This window comes from Mus caroli, unplaced genomic scaffold, assembly GCF_978045245.1.
Source record: "Mus caroli unplaced genomic scaffold, Mus_caroli_1 scaffold_1, whole genome shotgun sequence".
NCBI lineage: Eukaryota > Metazoa > Chordata > Mammalia > Rodentia > Muridae > Mus > Mus caroli.
The window spans coordinates 112,892,953-112,913,038 of record NW_028227256.1 but is presented as its reverse complement, the minus strand read 5'-3'; the positions used below and the strand labels follow the sequence as shown (position 1 = coordinate 112,913,038).

General features: G+C 39.6%; 1 protein-coding gene across 2 annotated transcripts in view; it reads right to left on the bottom strand.

Annotated features, from left to right (window-relative positions):
* Positions 1-20,086, bottom strand: part of Cntnap5 (contactin associated protein family member 5) — a 928,932-nt gene that overhangs the window by 556,508 nt on the left and 352,338 nt on the right. For both annotated transcript variants that reach the window (XM_029481690.2, XM_029481709.2), the window contains one exon: positions 5,352-5,499. In XM_029481690.2, the coding sequence (XP_029337550.1) occupies positions 5,352-5,499 (148 nt within the window). The remainder of the gene's footprint in view (positions 1-5,351; positions 5,500-20,086) is intronic.

Genomic DNA, 20,086 nt, shown 5'->3' with positions numbered 1-20,086 from the left:
AGAATGAATTTATGAAACTCCTAGCCAAATGGATGGACCTGGAGGGCATCATCTTGAGTGAAGTAACACAATCACAAAAGAACTCACACAATATGTATCTGCAACTCTGTAGGTGCAACTACATTATAAACTAACCAGTACCCTGGAGCTCTTGACTCTAGCTGCATAGGTATCAAAAGATGGCCTAATCGGCCCTCACTGGAAAGAGAGGCCCATTGGACATTCAAACTTTATATGCCCCAGTACAGGTGAACGCCAGGGCCAAAAAGTGGTAGTGTGTGGGTAGGGGAGTGGAGGGAGGGTATGGGGGTCTTTGATAATATTGGAAATGTAATTGAGGAAAATACCTAATTAAAAAAAAATGTTGTTTTGTGGTACAAATACACAAACATACACACACACACACACACACACTAATGTAGTTCAAATTATTAGATGTAAAGAGATGGATTTATCAATAACATGAATAAATGTTTTTCCATCATGACTGTTCCTATCAAATCAGTAAGCAAACATGGACAAAAATCACAGAAGCCTTCCAACAGTGAAAACAGTCCTTATTGAAGGATGTGGTACCAGGGTAATTAAAGGCATGAGACTTGCAAGTGGCAAAGTCCTTACTTGGATAGGCTGTTGCTGCTTCTCCCATTGATCATACTCTTTCTAGAAAAAGTCCTGTTCACAGAGTGCTCTGATCCAGGGATTCAGATGGGATCACCATTTTCTCTCTGGTGACTTTCTAAGGTTGGACCAGCAAGGAGGGCACAGGCTGAAGAAGCAGCACAGCAGCAGGGATAGGGTCCTTCATGCCTCCATCTGCACCCAGGAGGTAGGGTTGTTCTGTGGTCCTCTGTACATAGATCTTTCCAGGAGAGAGCTGGTCTCCCAGGAGAAACAAGCTACAGCCAGAGACAGCTATATCATCTAACACCAGAGATTACCAGATAGCAAGAGGCAAACACAAGAATTTTACCAACAGAAACCAAGACTATTTGGCATCATCAGAACCCAGTACACCCACCATAGCATGTCCTGGATACCCAAAATCACCAGAAAGACAAGATTTGGATTTAAAATCATATTGCATTAGGCTGGTAGAGGATTTTAAGAAGGACATAAATATCTTCCTTAAAGAAATACAGGAAAACACAGGTAAACAGGTAGAAGCCCTTAAAGAAGAAACACAAAAATCCCTTAAAGAATTACAGGAGAACATAGGAAAACAGGTAGAAGCACTTAAAGAGGAAGCACAAAAATCCCTTAAGGAATTACAGAAAAGCACAACCAAACAGGTGAAGGAATTTAAAAGAAAAAAATACAGAATCTAAAAAAAGGGAAGTAGAAACAATAAAGAAACCACAAAGAAAGACAACTCTAGAAATAGAAAACCTAAGAAAGAAGTCAGGACCCATAGATGCAAGCATCACCAACAGAACAAAAGAGATAGAGGAGAGAATCTCAGTTGCAGAACTTACCATAGAAAACATTGACAGAACAATCAAAGAAAATGCAAAATGCAAAAAGACGCTAACGCAAAAACATCCAGGAAATCCAGTACACAAATGAGAAGACCAAACCTAAGGATAATAGGTATAGAAGAGAGTAAAGATTTCCAAATTAAAGGACCAGTAAATATCTTCAACAAAGCTATAGAAGAAAACTTTCCTAACCTAAATCAACAGATGCCCATGAGCATACAAGAAGCCTACAAAACTCCAAATAGTTTTGACCAGAAAAGAAATTCCTCCCATAACATAATAATCAAAACACCAAATGCACAGAACAAAGGAAAACTATTGAAAGCAATAAGGGAAAAAGGTGAAGTAACATATAAAGGCAGAGCTATCAGAATTACACCAGACTTCTCTCCAGAGAATATGAAAGCCTGGCAGATGTCATCCAGACCCTAATAGAACAGAAATGCCAGCTCAGGTTACCCAACAAAACTCTCAATTACCATAGATGGAGAAACCAAGGTATTCCACAACAAAACCAAATTTACAAAATATCTTTCCACAAATCCAGATCTTCAAAGGATAATAAAAGGAAAACTCCAACACAAGGAGGAAAACTAAACCATAGAAAAAGGAAGAAATTAATCTTTCAACAACCACTCTGGAAATCATTTTGACAGTTGCTCAGAAAAGTGGACATAGTATTCTCTGTGGATCCAGCAATACCACTCCTGGACATATATCCATAAGATGCTCCTACATGTAATAAGGACACATGCTCCACATGCATAACACCCTCATTTATAATAGCCAGGAGCTGGAAAGGACCCAGACGTCCCTCAACAGAGGAATGGATACAGAAAATGTGGTACATTTACACAATGGAGTACTACTCAGATATTAAAAACAATACACTTATGAAATTCTTAGGCAGATGGATGGATCTGGAGGATATCATCCTGAGTGAGGTAGCCCAATCACAAAATAACACACAAAGTATGCCCTCACTGATATGTGGATATTAGCCCAGAAGTTCAGAATACCCAAGATACAATTCACAAACCACATGAAACTCAAGAAGAAGGAAGACCAAAATATGGATACTTTGATCCTTCTTATAAGGGGTAACAAAATACCCATGGAAGGAGATACAGAGACAAAGTGTGGAGTAGAGACTGAAGGAATAACCATCCAGAGACTGCCCCACCTGGGGATCCATCCCATATACAATTACCAAACCCAGACACTACTCTGGATGCCAACAAGCGCTTGCTGACAGGAGCCTGATATAGCTGTCTCTTGAGAGGCTCTGCCAGTGCCTGACAAATACAGAAATGGATGATTACAGCCATCCATTGGATGGAACACAGGGTATCCAAAGAGCTGAAAGCCCCAAAGAGTGTGCAGCACCATAGGAGGAACAACAATATGAACTAACCAGTATCTCCAGAGCTCCCTGGGAATAAACCATCAACCAAAGAGTATACATGGTGATACTCATGGCTCCAGCTGCATATGTAGCAGAGGATGGCCTAGTAGGTCATCAATCAGAGGAGAGGCCCTGTGTCCTGTGAAGGCTTTATGCCCAGTGTAGGGGAATGCCAGGGCCAGGAAGCAGGAGTGGATGGGTTGGTGAGTGGGGGTGGGGGAGGGGATAGAGGGTTTTCAGAGGAGAAATCAGGGAAAGGCATAACATTAAATAAAGAAAATATCTAATAAAAAAAAGTCTTGTTCACAATAAAGGCAGTCCTTTCACCAGCAAATTCTCTTCCCTCAGAGTTCATTTCTCTACCAGAGCCACCTTAGCCAAGAGTTTACCCAAGGAGCCCTCAACACTTCATAGTTTTGTGTTTTCATGTCCAGAAATCTTAATGTATTGCCTTTCATATTAGAGAACTAAATGAATTTTTATGGAGCACTTCAAATGCTTCTGAAACAAATGTTGTTTTGCACTGCCTTTGATGAATAGCACTAGGTACATGCGAGGTCCTACCATGACCTAACGCCATAATTCACTGAATTTCTGTGAAAATTTTAATTACCGACAAGAAAGCATGGAATCACCTCTGAAGGGAGCCTCAATAAGTGATTTTCTAGATTAGGTTGGTTTGTGGGCATGTCTAAGGGAGAATTTCCATGAGTAGTGTCAAGATGCACCCACTGTGTTGTACCACTGCCTGAGCATGCTATCCTGGATTGCCAGGAGCCATGAAACAAGTTGAGCACTAGCTTCTGAGTATGTATTCATCACTCTCCACTCTTAAATGTAGATGATGTGACTAGCCTCCTCACCTCTATGGCCTACCATGACCTAACGCCATAATTCACTGAATTTCTGTGAAAATTTTAATTACCGACAAGAAAGCATGGAATCACCTCTGAAGGGTGATTCCTCACCTCTATGGCACCTTGATTACCCAGCAATGCTAGATTGTAACCTGAGTTTGTGAGATGAAATAATTAATATCTTTCTCTCTTAAAATGGGGTTTCCAAGGTACTTTATCTTAGTAACTGGAAATAGCTAATATAACTATGTTTTTAAACAATGTGTTGACTAAGTGTATTAACTCCTTAGGTGACAATAGATATGATTATAAAATCAGCTAGTGAATGCCACTGATTAGAAGAAGAAAATCAGTTCATAATGATACAGTTTTCATATTCAGCTTTACACCTATAAGAGAAAATTAAAATAGCCAACCTTTATGAATGACTCTTTCCTTCCAGAATAATGGTTACCCACCTGTGGATTATGACCCTTTTGCGGATCAAATGGTACTTTCATAGAGTTCACATATCATATATTCTGCATATCAGATACTTGCATTATGATGCATAATGGTAGCTGAATTACAGTTATGAAGTAACAACAAAAGCAATGTTGTGGCTGGTGATCACCACAACATGAGTAACTATATTAAAGGAATGCAGCATTAGGACAGTTGAAAACCATTGTTTTAGAAATAGCTTAAATTCTACAGCCTCTTTTTGTTAAGATGCATCATTACTTAAAATTTCCTTTTAGCAACTCTCAAGAAGAATACCATGAACTCTCCTGAATACCATGAGTGCAGAAGACAAGAATTCCATGAATTACCCTGGGTGGATTTTTTTTTTCTTTTTCAAGAATGTGAAGGAGAACTTCCTTCCTTCATGGTTCTTGAGTAGAGAAAGAGCTTTACATCTAAAGAAAAGCTGAGATAGCTATTTCTGATTGCAAGTGGCAAATAGTTATCCAAGCCCCAAGGGCTCTTAGCTTTGAACTTTTGTTGAAACTCTATTGCCTTATTGCCTCATTCTTATAGAGAGCTCTATAGAACATAAGAATGTTTCTACTTCCCTGCTGAGGCATAGATTTTCATATATATATATATATTCATGATACAGTTATTTATTCTCTATATATATAGAATAAATCATATATATATATATATATTCATGATACAGTTATTTATTCTATATATATATAGAATAAATATCTGTATCATGATACATGATACAGATATTTATTCTATATATATATAGAATAAAATGAGAGAACTACAGGCTGGGGAAATAGCTATGGTTCTAAAGTGCTTACTTTGCAAGCATGAAGACCTGAATTCTATTCCCAAAGCCCAAATCAAGTTGGATGTGATAGTACACACTAGTAATCCCAACTGTGAGGAAATAAAGATAACAACACCTTTATGGGTCACTGGTCAGCCAGCATGGGCTCACCTAGAAGTTCCAGACCAAGTAAAAAGTATTGAGTCAAATGATGGATTGTGTTCTTCAGAAATGGGTTTCTGTCTAGCTGCTTTTCTGTACCCATGCACATGAACATATACACAAACACATAGAGATTTTTCCATGGACATCGTATGCTGTGTGACTTGATCCATGTGGTTACTTACTATAGGAGCATCCATAGGCCTCCACTCTCATGCCAATTTTTCCATTCGGGTTCCACTCTAGGGGCACAAAGCGAACAAAGCGGGCTCTCACAGAGTGCAGCAGCTTGTGGTGAACCACACTGTCAGAATTCATGTTTCCTACAAATGTCTGAAGAGAGAAGGAAATCCAGTGAGTACCAAGCCATGCCAACAGAAGCAAGCATGCTTCTTCACTCAGACTTTGAGGGACTGTCAACAGTAACAACAAAATAAAACAAGATAAAAAACAAAACAAAAAACAAAACAAAACAAAACAAAACAAAACAAAACAAAACAAAACAAAACAAAACAAAACAAAACAAAGGCCCTAGTTGCTCTGACATTACTCTAATGCAGTGACAGTCCTGCCTCAGGCCTTACAATTTTTCATAAGTACCAAATACTATTCTTTAGGAAGTTCCTCTCCCTACCATACAACCTTGCTATATTTTATGAATAAGGAAAGCTTCAAAGTTTAATACCTGAAGTTTTAAAAGTTAATAATAACATGAAGTTCCAGTTTTCCACATGTCTATAGTCACTGTGAACTATAAGATAACTGACTATACCCTCTTGCAAAGAAAAGTGCTTTACTGAAATAATTGTCAAGGTTATTTGAGGCCACTTATTAACTAAGCACATCACATCATCACTACCAGTTTAAAAATTAAACATCAACAAGACAACAAACAAAACCTCCTGTGTGAAGGGAACACGTAAGGAAATAAATCTTCTAATCACCTAGTCATTCAGTAGTTACAAATCAGCCTGAAATTTAGTTCTAAGATGGTCCATGCTTGTTTTTGTACTTTCCACTTTCTAAGAAATCATCAGGTTTTACAGGAAGGAACTATCACAGTCTAGCTATAGATGTAGTTGATTTTTCTGTTTATTTGTGATTGATCTGTATTTGGAAACAAATTGTAAATGGTCTAAAGAGTTGGTTCAGTGGTTAAGAGTGTGTACTGCCTTTCCCACTTCCCTGGACACCTGTGGTCAGGGATCTTGGAGAAGGTAAATCCACCACTTTACTAAAGTAGCACAATCTCTAACTACATTCCAAATATTTACCCTCATATGCACAGAAAAATCAAGTCCTTATTCCTCACCAAGGAAAACGTTCCTAGAAATAGAGAAGTCATTACAGTAACCCACAACTGATTTAAATGTAGAGAACAAGATGCCTGGTCCCTACTGACACATACATCTACAACACATTTCCAGTACCTAAGAGTCAGGGACCAATAAGGAAGAGATGGAGGAAAGATTGTAGGAGTCAGAAGAACAGAATATTTCTGGTGACATTGAGACTCCCAAGAGTGTCAAGGGAGTTACAACCAGGAAGTCTCACCCACATGGCTGTTGAAATAATACTCAAACAAGGACAATACCATTAGACATGTTAACATGGAAAAAGGAAGTTCACAAAGCTTCAACCCGACAAGGAAGTACAGGCAACTAAGGAATGCTGAAAGCAGAAGTAGTCTTCTGCTGGGAGTATCCCTCAGTTGGTTATCACTACCAAATGGTCACCCAGAAATCAGATACATACAGGCAACATTGTACAGATTGAACATATTTTATAAACACACACACACACACAAAACACTGTTTGGTTCACTTGTATTGTATGTCTTACATCCTTTATCCACAGGATAAAGAATTATCCTGTCTGATTATTTTAGAATTATTAGATTTCTACAGAGAGGATCTAAACCTAAGTTCTAAAACATATCAGGATCAAATATCCACAACAAAAATCATATTTAAACCTTTTTAAAGTACATAGTTCAGTGTCAGTAAGTGTGTTCATATTGTACAACTGTTTCAATAGAGTTGCCTAGACTGTTGTCTATATCCCAATGACAGGCTGTCAGCTATTACTTAGAGGTATGTATTTTACTAAGTCATGATTGTCCTCAGCTTCATTAATCTACAGATAATCTTACTGATTATGTGCAGTGACAGAAAACAGTACAGATCTGATTTCACTCTAATGGTCAAAGTGAACATAAAGAAAAAAGATTTTGTGACACAGAGAGGAACACAGAAACACACACACACACAGAGTCAGAGACACAGAGTGACAGAGACAGAGTGAGAGACAGACAGAGACACACAGAGAGACAGAAAAACAGAAATATTGAGGATAGAGACAGAGACAGGGACAGGGACTGACAGAAAATTTCCTAAAGGATATATTTGTAAAATACTACTGTGTGAAAGTATATTCTGTATTCTAATATAGAGACTCCTTGAAGGCTCCTGCAAGGTATTTGAAAAATCAGCATTTTTTTTAAATGCTGTCTAAAGGCATCTGAAGTGGAAAATTTTGGATTTTTGGAGGCTTAGTTGTGACTTGTGATGTTTTTCTGAAAACTGTCTTATAAGAGAATATTCTTACTGAAGCAAAGATGTGGGAGGATGTTTTGGTGAGAACATTCATGTGGTGTTTTTCTGGAAGCTGTCTTGAAAAAGGTCATGTGATGCTTTGCTAGAGCAGATACTTGTGGAAACACATAATGTTTGGAAAGGGTATAAATATAACACAACAGACAGTGGACAGCACTGGGTGGTATCAGTTCATTTTATTACTCTTTGCTGATCTTCATTTGTTGTGATGGCATAGAAAGAACTGCATCAAGGAAATGGAGTTTTCAAGTAGGTTGAGCAACCATTGCTAATTGTTGTGAACTAAGGTGCTGCTGTCTTGACAATGAAGATGGAAATTGCCCTAGAGAACTATTTCTAAACAGGTCCATATCCTCTATTGCCCTATTAACCTTCCCGTTCCACAACATCTGGTGGATAATGAGTTAGAAGGGAGGTTAAAGCATTTAAAAACCTTTATTAAAGTAGGTTTTTAAAAATATAAGCTTTTTTTTTCTGAGGAACCGCCAGACTGATTTCCAGAGTGGTTGTACAAGCTTGCAATCCCTCCAACAATGGAGGAGTGTTCCTCTTTCTCCACATCCTCGCCAGCATCTGTTGTCACCTGAATTTTTGATCTTAGCCATTCTGACTGGTGTGAGGTGGAATCTCAGGGTTGTTTTGATTTGGACATAGTACTACCGGAGGATCCAGCAATACCTCTCCTGGGCATATATCCAGAAGATGTCCCAACCAGTAAAAAGGACACATGCTCCACTATGTTCATAGCAGCCCTATTTATAATAGCCAGAAGCTGGAAAGAACCCAGATGTCCCTCAACAGAGGAATGGATACAGAAATTATGGTACATTTACACAATGGAGTACTACTCAGCTATTAAAAAGAATGAATTTATGAAATTCCTAGCCAAATGGATGGACCTGGAGGGCATCATCTTGAGTGAAGTAACAAAATCACAAAAGAACTCACACAATATGTATTCATTGATAAGTGGATATTAGCCCAAAACTTAGGATACCCAAGATATAAGATACAATTTGATAAACGCATGAAACTCAAGAAGAATGAAGACCAAAGTGTGGACACTGTGCACCTTCTTAGAATTGGGAACAAAACACCCAGGGAAGGAGTTACAGAGACAAAGTTCGTAGCTGTGATGAAAGGATGGACCATTTAGAGACTGCTGTATCCAGGGATCCGTCCCATAATCAGCTTCTAAACGCTGACACCATTGCATACACTAGCAAGATTTTGCTGAAAGGACCCAAATATAGCTGTCTCTTGTGAGACGATGCCGGGGCCTAGCAAACACAGGAGTGGATGTTCACAGTCAGCTATTGGATGTATCACAGGGCTCCCAATGGAGAAGCTAGAGAAAGTACCCAAGGAGCTAAAGGGATCTGCAACCCTATTGTTGGAACAACATGATGTACTAACCAGAACCCTGGAGCTCTTGTCTCTAGCTGCATATGTATCGAAAGATGGCCTAGTCGGCCATCAATGGAAAGAGACTTGCAAACTTTATATGCCCCAATATAGGGGAATGCCAGGGCCAAAAGAATGGGAATGGGTGGGTAGGGAAGTGGGGGGCGCTATGGGGGACTTTTGGGATAGTATTGGAAATGTAATTGAGGAAAATATGTAATAAAAATATAAAAAAAAATATATATAAGCTTACATGCCTGTTTCTCCAAGCAGGCAAACTCAAGGGATGCAAATACTGGAACCTCAGAGCGAATCACAAAGGCATTTCCTCCTTTTTGATAGGATGCTAGAAAGGCATAGGGTAATTAACATGCAAAATGAATAAACCCACACCAGCTCCAAGTTCCTGACTGTTTGTGGTACATGATAAAAAGGATTTTCATCAGGCTCTCAGATAATGGAAATGAGGAAATTATATACAAGGAATTGGGCTGCTCTTAGTGACTGACAAGGATTATAAAATGTTGCATTTTAGGAGTAAAAAGGGAAAATAAAAACATGGAATTCTCCTTCGAGTTGTAACCTTTTTGTTTGATAGGGATGACTGTCTGTTTTGTCATTAAGGGCAGAGAAAAGTCCCAACTGTTCCAGAGGGCTGTCACTAATTTTGGCTGAAAGTCCACTCCTGATCTGATGGCCATGAGGTGCTTAGTTGTAGCTTTGTGATTAGTTAAAGAATATCTCCTTTAGTTGATCATAGTTTCCTCTTTGTTGTGTAATATATTTGGTGGTGTGGGGAAAGGTGGAGTTAAAGCATTCTATCTGGCAGGAAGCTCTTTAAACAGGAAGGGGAAAAAAAAACTCAAAACAGCTTCAGGAAGTCCCTGAAACTAATTAAATTCATTAGGCTAATCCCGGCCAGAGTAAACAGTAATAGCTGAGAGTCACTCTCAGAAGAGCAATGAGAAGCTTCAAAGAAAACTCTCTTGTCAGACCAGCTGTCTGGAAGAAACAAAAACTAGCTAATCTGCTTGAAAGAGGTTTAGACAAACTAAAGAATGTGGAAAAGACCCTGTCCAAACTCTTCAGCTGTCCATAGGCTGCACAATGTATGTTCCAGGTTTTCCAGCTTCCACTCACAAGCTGTCACCCATGCAGGGGTAGGCCTTGATGATTTAGCTGTCTTTGAGTCATTTCTCCTCCTTTAATTAACCTTTCACACATGTTTTGAAAGTAACCCCAATAAAACTCACTGGTTTACCAAGGTGGACTTTGGTGATATCCATACTTTGTTCTCACATTGGTTCTCTAAAAGGGCTCTAGCCAGTTAGTGCAGGACAAACATGGCTCTTGCAGGCATTGCCATTCTTTTCCAGTCCCTCTGCCTTCTAAAAATCTTTCTATATTATATTCCTAACACTAGTCCCCAAGAACTATTCCCTTATTTGGCCTCTTTCTTAGGCTTACAACTTCGGTCCAGCTATCAAAGTTTTGATGTCTAGTCATCAAAAGCCCCTTTGGCTCACCCAGTTAACATGACCTATTTAAATTTAACACTACATCCTAACATGTAGTTTCCTCTTTACCTTTATAAACTGTCATTTTCCTATGGGCATATCTGTCTTCTCTCTATGGACAGGCAATCGTTTGTCCTCTGGGACACACACTCTTCTCTCTTCATTCTCTTCCTCTTGTTCTTCATACTCTTTATCCTCTCTGTGTTTTTTATTTTCTGTCCTTTGTCCCTATCGAGCAAATAAATCTCTCTTGTGCTGATAACTTGGTCTTGGGGGTCCTGGGCTGAACTGATCACTTTATTCCTTATCTGGAGTGAGTAGACATGTGTTTCATCTTCCCAGGAAAAGTTTTGGTACATAACACACTCTCCATGGCATTCTGCCTCTTTTTTCTCTTTTTGGCCTCCATAGTAAAAAACAATGGAGGAGTTTCAAGAAGCAATACATCTTACTTGTCTTAACTGACAGTGCTATACATTAACGTGATTCAACTCAGAGATGGTATAAAAGTGTTACAAATTTAGTAGACTCTGTAGATTCAGTGATGAAAGGCAGTGTAGTACTGGTATTTTGAACAGTATGAGTAAGCTAACATTACTAAGAGCCACAAAGAGAAACTACTAGAATATTTTGGCTGAGCTAGGTGTAGAATGTTGAGATTATTTATAATATACAGTGGATTTATCAGAATGTGAACATATGAAGGATGTGTAGACAGTTATCAAGGTGTTCTTATTGTGACCATAGATGGGAATGTGTTAAAGACACCTCTGCTGAATTATTTGTGAACAATAATGCACTCATGCTCATTCTTTACCCTAGGAATCACCCCACCCCTCTGACAGTTTCCATAGAGTAACTGCACTGCCATGACACTGAGCTTACTCTAGTGTCTCTTTCCTTAAAAATCTCTCCAGGGTATTTGGTGTTTTCTCAATACTATCTATGTCTGGCCCAGTCTTTGACCTTAGTGCTCTTGCACAGTCAAAGGCCACCTGGGCAACTTGCTTCTCTTCTTCAGCTTTGTGACCTTAACTGACTGCCATTCATCATTCCTGGCCATTTCAGAAAATGAAATCCAAATGGGAGTTTGAATATTGCCCTCTTTGCTATTAATTTACCTGTATTAGAATTATTTTTCATGCAAATCTTATCATATATAATGTCTCAGCTACATCAACTAGAACTGTACCTTCACTTAACATGGGTCCCACTATATCCCAGTGACAAGATGTTACAAGCCTTTTGGAAAGTAAAACATGTCCTATAATGACTATGAGTAGTGTTTTAATTAAGTCCTTCATTTACTAGAGGTGCAGTTAGAATAACAACACTAAGACCCAGACCAAAACACCAAAAAGAACAAACTTTCCATGGATATATAGGATTGCATGATCATGACACTTTTAAATCCCTGCCTTAAGTCTATATCTCAATGTAACTTGTTCTAAGGGCTAGGAGTTGGCTCAACCAGGAAAGTAATCATCAAACAAGCATAAGAATCTGAGGCTAATTTCTCAATCCCATGTAAAAAGCCAAGCACAGAAGTGCAAAGGTATAATCATAGCACTAGGGAGATGGTGAAAGGATCCCTGAAGTTTACTAGTCAGGAGCCCAATTAAATTTGATTGGCAGGCTCTGAGTTCTTGCTCAAAAATCGAGCTGTAGGGATGGTGAGATGGTTCAGTGGACAGAGCCATATGCTCATCCTTCATGACCTGATTTTAATCCCTACATCTTACAAGATAGAAGGAGGCAAATGACTACTGAATATACTCATTCCACATATGTTTTGTGGCATGTGTTCCTAAACATAAAACACATACATATACACATACAAACTATCACCACATATACATAAAACTATGATTATTCTTTATGATGGTTTCTTATTATTTATCTAGTTTGATGAGCCATTATCATTCCCTATAATAAATTTTATTATTTTCATCAATATATTTGAACTTGAGTTGTAAGCAACATAAAGGTATATTTTAAAAAGTGATTTTGGCCCTTTCAGTCTGCGCCAGCACCAGGTCACCTTGGGTGTGGAGTAGGCAGACAGGACCAAGGTCCCGAGAGTACTCTCCACGAGATCTTAGGACCACCTGTAAGTGGAACACAACTTCTGTTCCATTCCAATCGCTCGGGACCAGAATTAGGGAAGCAGAAAACCCTGCCTGACCAGGGTCAAAAGTCCCTTCCAGTCAGTGCCAGCACTGGGTCACCTGGGCGAGGAGTCAGAAGGACACCCCCAAGCTGCCTAGAGGACAGCTTCAGAGGCAGACCTCGTTTTGGGCTATAGACATCCGGGCACCTACCCTGCCAGAGGACAGGTGTCCTCTCCAACCTGGAGGGCTTTACCAGAGCACCTGGGGAAGCCATCTTGGTTCTCAGATCCCTGAGACTAGTCTGCACAGGTGAGAGTGTGGACTACAGAAGCTAACAGATTCTGGGACAGGCCCAGTTTCAGGCCTTCATCTTCTGCCAGGAGGTAGGTACTAACTCCAGAAATCTGTGCACCTTCCCTGCAAGAGGAGAACTTGCCTGCAGAGAGTGCTCAGACCACTGAAGATCAGGAGAGACCTAGTCTCCCAGGTCTGCTGATAGAGGCTAACAGAATCACGGGAGGAACAAGCTCTAACCAGAGACAATTATAACAACTAACTCCAGAGATTACCAGATGGCAAAAGGCAGACATAAGAATCTTACTAACAGAAACCAAGACCACTCACCATCATCAGAACGGAGCACTCCCACCTCACACAGTCCTGGGCACCCCAACACACCCGAAAAACTAGACCCGGATTTAAAAGGATATCTCATGATGATGGTAGAGGACATCAAGAAGGACTTAATAACTCACTTACTTAATAACTCACTTAAAGAAACACAGGAGAACACTGCTAAAGAGTTACAAGTCATTAAAGAAAAACAGATAAAACACAACCAAACAGGTAGAAGTCCTTAAAGAAAAACAGGAAAGCACATCCAAACAGGTGATGGAAATGAACAAAACCATGCTAGACCTAAAAAGGGAAGTAGACACAATAAAGAAAACCCAAAGTGAGGCAACACTGGAGATTGAAACCCTAGGAAAGAAATCTGGAACCATAGATGATGGCATTAGCAACAGAATACAAGAGATGGAAGAGAGAATCTCAGGTGCAGAAGAATCCATAGAGAACATCAGCACAACAATCAAAGAAAATGCAAAATGCAAAAAGATCCTAATTCAAAACATCCAGGAAATCCAGGACACAATGAGAAGACCAAACCTACAGATAATAGGAGTAGATGAAAATGAAGATTATCAACTTAAAGGGCCAGCAAATATTTTCAACTAAACTGGGAAACCTGGGTCCCTCAATAAAATTCATGCTATTCGATTCCAAGAATACATCAAAACAATCATCCATCCTGACCAATTAGGTTTCATTCCAGGGATCCAGGGATGGTTTAATATATGGAAATCCATCAACGTTATCCACTATATAAACAAACTCAAAAACAAAAACCACATGATCATCTCTTTAGCTGCTGAGAAAGCATTTGACAAAATCCAACACCTATTCATGATAAAAGTCTTGGAAAGACCAGGAATTCAAGACCCATACCTAAACATGATAAAAGGAATCTACAGCAAACCAGCAGCCAATATCAAAGTAAATGGTGAGAAGCTGGAAGTATTTCCACTAAAATCAGAGACTAGACAAGGCTGCCCACTTTCTCCCTACCTATTCAACATTGTACTTGAAGTCCTAGCTAGAGCAATTTGACAACAAAAGGAGATGAAGGGGATACAAGTTGGAAAGGAAGAAGTCAAAATATCATTTTTTTGCAGACGATAAGATAGTATATATAAGTGACCCTAAAAATTCCACCAGACAACTCCTAAACCTGATAAACAGCTTCAGTGAAGTAGCTGGCAGGGGAATGCAAGGGCCAAAAAGTGGGAGTAGGTGGGTAGGGAGGTGGGGGGAGGGTATGGGGGACTTTTGGGATAGAATTAGAAATGTAAATGAGGAATATACTTAATAAAAATATTAAAAAATTAAGTCAAACAAGTCAATGGCCTTTCTCTACACAAACGATAAACAGGCTGAGAAAGAAATTAGGGGAAAAAACACCCTTGTCAATAGTCACAAATAAAGAAAATAACTTGGTGTGACTCTAACTAAGGAAGTGAAAGATCTGTATGATAAGAAATTCAAGTCTCTGAAGAAAGAAATTAAAGAAGATCTCAGATGATGGAAAGATCTCCCATGCTCATGGATTGGCAGGATCAACACTGTAAAAATGGCTATCTTGCCAAAAGCAATCTACAGATTCAATGCAATCCCCATCAAAATTCCAACTCAATTCTTCAACGAATTAGAAAGTGCAATCTGCAAATTCATCTGGAATAACAAAAAACCTAGGGTAGCAAAAACTCTTCTCAAGGATAAAAGCACCTCTGTTGGAATCACCATGCCTGACCTAAAGCTGTACTACAGAGCAATTGTGATAAAAACTGCATGGTACTGGTATAGTGACAGACAAGTAGACCAATGGAATAGAATTGAAGACCCAGAAATGAACCCACACACCTATGGTCACTTGATCATGACAAGAGAGCTAAAACCATCCAGTGGAAAAAAGCATTTTCAACAAATGGTGCTGGCACAAGTGGTTGTTATCATGTAGAAGAGTGCAAATTGATCCATTCCTATCTCCTTGTATTAAGATCAAATCTAAGTGGATCAAGGAACTCCACATAAAACCAGAGACACTGAAACTTATAGAGGAGAAAGTGGGGAAAAGCCTGGAAGATATGGGCACAGGGGAAAAATTCCTGAATAGAACAGCAATGGCTTGTGCTGTAACATTGACAATTGACAAAGGGACCTCATAAAACTGCAAAGCTTCTGTAAGGCAAAAGACACTGCCAATAAGATAAAAAGGCCACCAACAGATTGGGAAAGGATCTTTACCTATCCTAAATCAGATAGGGGACTAGTATCCAATATATATAAAGAACTCAAGAAGGTGATCTTGAGAAAATCAAATAACCCCATTAAAAATGGGGTTCAGAGCTAAACAAAATATTCTCACCTGAGGAATATGGGATGGCTGAGAAGCATCTGAAAAAATCAGCATCCTTAATCATCAGGGAAATGCACATCAAAACAACCCTGAGATTCCACCTCACACCAGTCAGAATGGGTAAGATCAAAAATTCAGATGACAGCAGATGCTGGTGAGGATGTGGAGAAAGAGGAACACTCTTCCATTGTTGGTGGGATTGCAAGCTTGTGCAACCACTGTGGAAATCAGTCTGGCAGTTCCTCAGAAAATTGGACATAGTAGTACGGGAGCATCCCTCAATACCTCTACTGGGCATATATCCAGAAGATGTTCCAACTGGTAAGAAGGACACATGTTCCACTATGTTCATAGCAGCCTTATTTATAATAACCAGAAATTGGAAAGAACCCAGATGCCCCTCAACAGAGGAATGGATACAGAAAATGTGGTACATTTACACAATGGAGTACTACTCAGCTATTAAAAAGAATGAATTTATGAAATTCCTAAGCAAATGTATGGATCTGAAGGCATAATCCTGAGTGAGGTAACCCAATTACAAAATAACTCACATGATATGTACTTACTGATAAATGGATATTAGCCCAGAAACTTAGAATACCCAAGATATAAGATACAATTTGCGAAACCCATGAAACTCAAGAACAAAGAGGAAATTGTGGACACTTTGCCCCTTCTTAGAATTGGGAACAAAACAGAGACAAAGTTTGTAGCTGAGATGAAAGGATGGACCATCTAGACCCTGCCATATCTGGGGATCCGTCCCATAATCAGCCTCCAAACGCTGACACCGTTGCATACACTAGCAAGATTTTGTTGAAAGGACCCTGATATAGGTGTCTCTTGTGAGACTATGCTGGGCCCTAGCAAACACAGAAGTGGATGCTCACAGACAGCTATTGGATGGAACACAGGGCCACAATGGAGGAACTAGAGAAAGTACCCAAGGAGCTAAAGGGTGTAACAACAATATGAACTAACCAGTACCCCCTGGAGCTCATGTCTCTAGCTGCATATGTATCAGAAGATGGCCTAGTTTGCCATCAGTGGAAAGGGAGGCCCATTGCTCGTGCAAACTTTATATGCCTCAGTACAGGGGAATGCAAGGGCCAAGAAGTGGGAGTAGGTGGGTAAGGGAGTGAGGGGCGAGGGCATGGGGGACTTTTGGGTTAGCACTGGAAATGTAAATGAAGAAAATACCTAATTAAAAAAATCCATTAAAAAAAGTGATTTCGAAGTACAAGTGAAAGATATCACAAATCACCTTGTTTTTCCTTCATTAGTAACCATTATCCTTTGATTTAGAAGGAAGCTTCTTTAATAGGTAGATCCAACATCTTCTGATACCAGCCAGAACCTTTCAGCTGTTCAAACAATCGAGTAGCTTCCTTATAATAACAAGTGTGAATGTGTGGTTTTAATTATTGCTAGAAACTACACAAATCAGTATGCCAACTACTGATTTCTTTTTTGGGGGGGGGATTTTTCATTTCTTTTTTTTTTTTTACGTATTTTCCTCAATTACATTTCTAATACTATCCCCAAAGTCCCCCATACCCCCCCCCCACTTCCCTACCCACCCATTCCCATTCTTTTGGCCCTGGCATTCCCCTGTATTGGGGCATATAAAGTTTGCAAGTCCAATGGGCCTCTCTTTTCAGTGATGGCCGACTAGGCCATCTTTAGATACATTTGCAGCTAGAGACAAGAGCTCCGGGGTACTGGTTAGTTCATCATGTTGTTCCAACTATAGGGTTGCAGATCCCTTTAGCTCCTTGGGTACTTTCTCTAGCTTCTCCATTGGGAGCCCTGTGATCCATCCAATAGCTGACTGTGAGCATCCACTTCTGTGTTTGTTTGGCCCCGGCATAGTTTCACAAGAGAGAGCTATATCTGGGTCCTTTCAGCAAAATCTTGCTAGTGTATGCAATGGTGTCAGCGTTTGGAAGCTGATTATGGGATGGATCCCTGGATATGGCAGTCTCTAGATGGTCCATCCTTTCATCACAGCTCCAAACTTTGTCTCTGTAACTCCTTCCATGGGTTTTTTGTTCCCACTTCTAAGAAGGGGCACAGTGTCCACACTTTGGTCTTCATTCTTCTTGAGTTTCATACGTTTAGCAAATTGTATCTTATATCTTGGGTATCCTAAGTTTTGGGCTAATAACTACTGATTTCTACTACTAATTACTAATTACTACTACTAATAGCATGTCAACAGTGTTAGTTACTTCACTCACTGTCTTGAGAAAATACAAGAGCAGCTTAAGGGGAAAGGGTTTATTTTCAAGCTGAGTTGGAGGAGATTCATTCCATCATACTGGGGAAGGGAAAGCTGCAGGAACAGAGACCTGCTGATCTCATTGAATCCAGAGTCAGGAAGCAAAAAGTGACCATAACTGGGACAAGTCCACCTCCAGCCTGTAGCCCACTTCCTCCAATGAGGTATTAGCTCCTAAAGGTCCCACAACTTTTCCAAACAGTGCAACCAGTTGTAAACTGTGGGGTAAGTGGACTGTGCAACCAGACAGAACTGGTAAGGTTGAAGCAGTTTCCAAAACCTGGGGAAATCTCATAATTGAGAAAGGCAGGTTTTGGCACTAGCTTCTGGCCAGGCTTCCCCTGTCTTAGAACAAACAACCACAACACACCAATTGAGAGAGCCATGACAACCAGTCATGTAGGGACAACACCCGAGATCCTTCCCTATATAAATAAAGCATTCCTAACATCTCAGATTGAGCCAATAGCAAGCATCTACCCCTGGATGCTACTTTACCCCACAAATATTTATAAGGTCCCTATCCACATGGAATAAAGTCCACGAGTTATTTCAACAGGAATCATAAGAAGGTAGCTCTTTTTATTGAGCAGTAACACTCCAGGGAAATGTTTTCTTTCCTGAAGCTCATTCATTTCTGGAGCTCAGCTCTGCGCAGCAGGCCAGACTCCTCACTCTAGCCCTAGATGGCAGCTGCCATTCACTGTAGATTTTAGCTCCAGCTCTGGCTCTGGTTTCTGGCAGCCTGCTTCAGCTCATCACCACTGCTGCCAATAGCACTAGTGATGGTAGTAGAAGAGATCCGTCTGGCTGCCCTGCCCAGGATTCCTCTCAGAGAGCTGTAACATTTTGGCCATTTCAATCAGGCCAGAAACCTGTAGCACCTTTAGTTCCAGATAGACACACAGCCCAACATAGAACCAAGAATATAAACACCTAAGCTTATGCTGGGATGTTCTGCCTTAAAACAAAACAAAACAAAACAACGAACAAACAAAAAAACAAAAACAAAACAATATTAACCAATGGTCAAATAGACATATTGACTTGTATGATGTAGCCAACTACTTATTCCTAAATGTTAAAGGCAAATCGACATTAAATTATTGAATGCAGATGGTAACCACCAAAACTGCCCATTGAGGTTATGTTTTGCCGCTCCATCTGTGTGGTAGATAAGGGATTATAAGTTGACTGCTGAGAAGCATGTACAGGGTTTCCAGGTTTGTTTCCATATCTACACTGATGCTGTAACATCAACTTTTATGCAGTTCTGCCATATGCTGTATACTTTGGAAGACTGAAATATATACTTAGGAAACTTCATTTTTCCACACTCCACTAAAGAAATAGAATTCTTGGCCTTTCTGAGAAACAGATAAAAAAATCTATCTTTTTTTCCTTCTGAAGCAGAGAGCTACTGTATAAAAGTTGACAGCAGGGCTTGGCCTACTGTTATTAGATTTAAGGTAAGATTTGAAATTTTTATAAGGGCAAAACCCAGAACTAGGGGAGCTGACTTATGTGTCTAAGGTAAATCCCCAGGACAAAGTAAGTAATGAAACCAACATAGAAGACTGGTTAAGATTGTTAACCAGTGCTGGGCGATGGTGGCTCGAGCCTTTAATCCTGGCAATTGGGAGGCAGAGGAGGTGGATTTCTTAGTTCAAGGCCAGCCTGGTCTACAAAGTGAGTTCCAGGACAGCCATGGCTACACAGAAAAAAAACTTGTCTCAAAAAACCAAAAAAACAAAACAAAACAAAAAAAGATTGTTAACCAGTTTACATGTACATGGCAATGTCTCCATAATGTAATCCTGCTAACTACATTCACAAGCTTAATCATATGCTGAACATATTGCCACTTGATAAGTATAACATAATATATATGAATATATATGTATAAGATTTGAAATCTCACATATACCTAATGCTTATCTTCTATCAATTATTGTGAATCTTCCTGTCAATGCACCTTAAGATGAAGGAGACCAGTTCTCTTAGAGTCACAATGA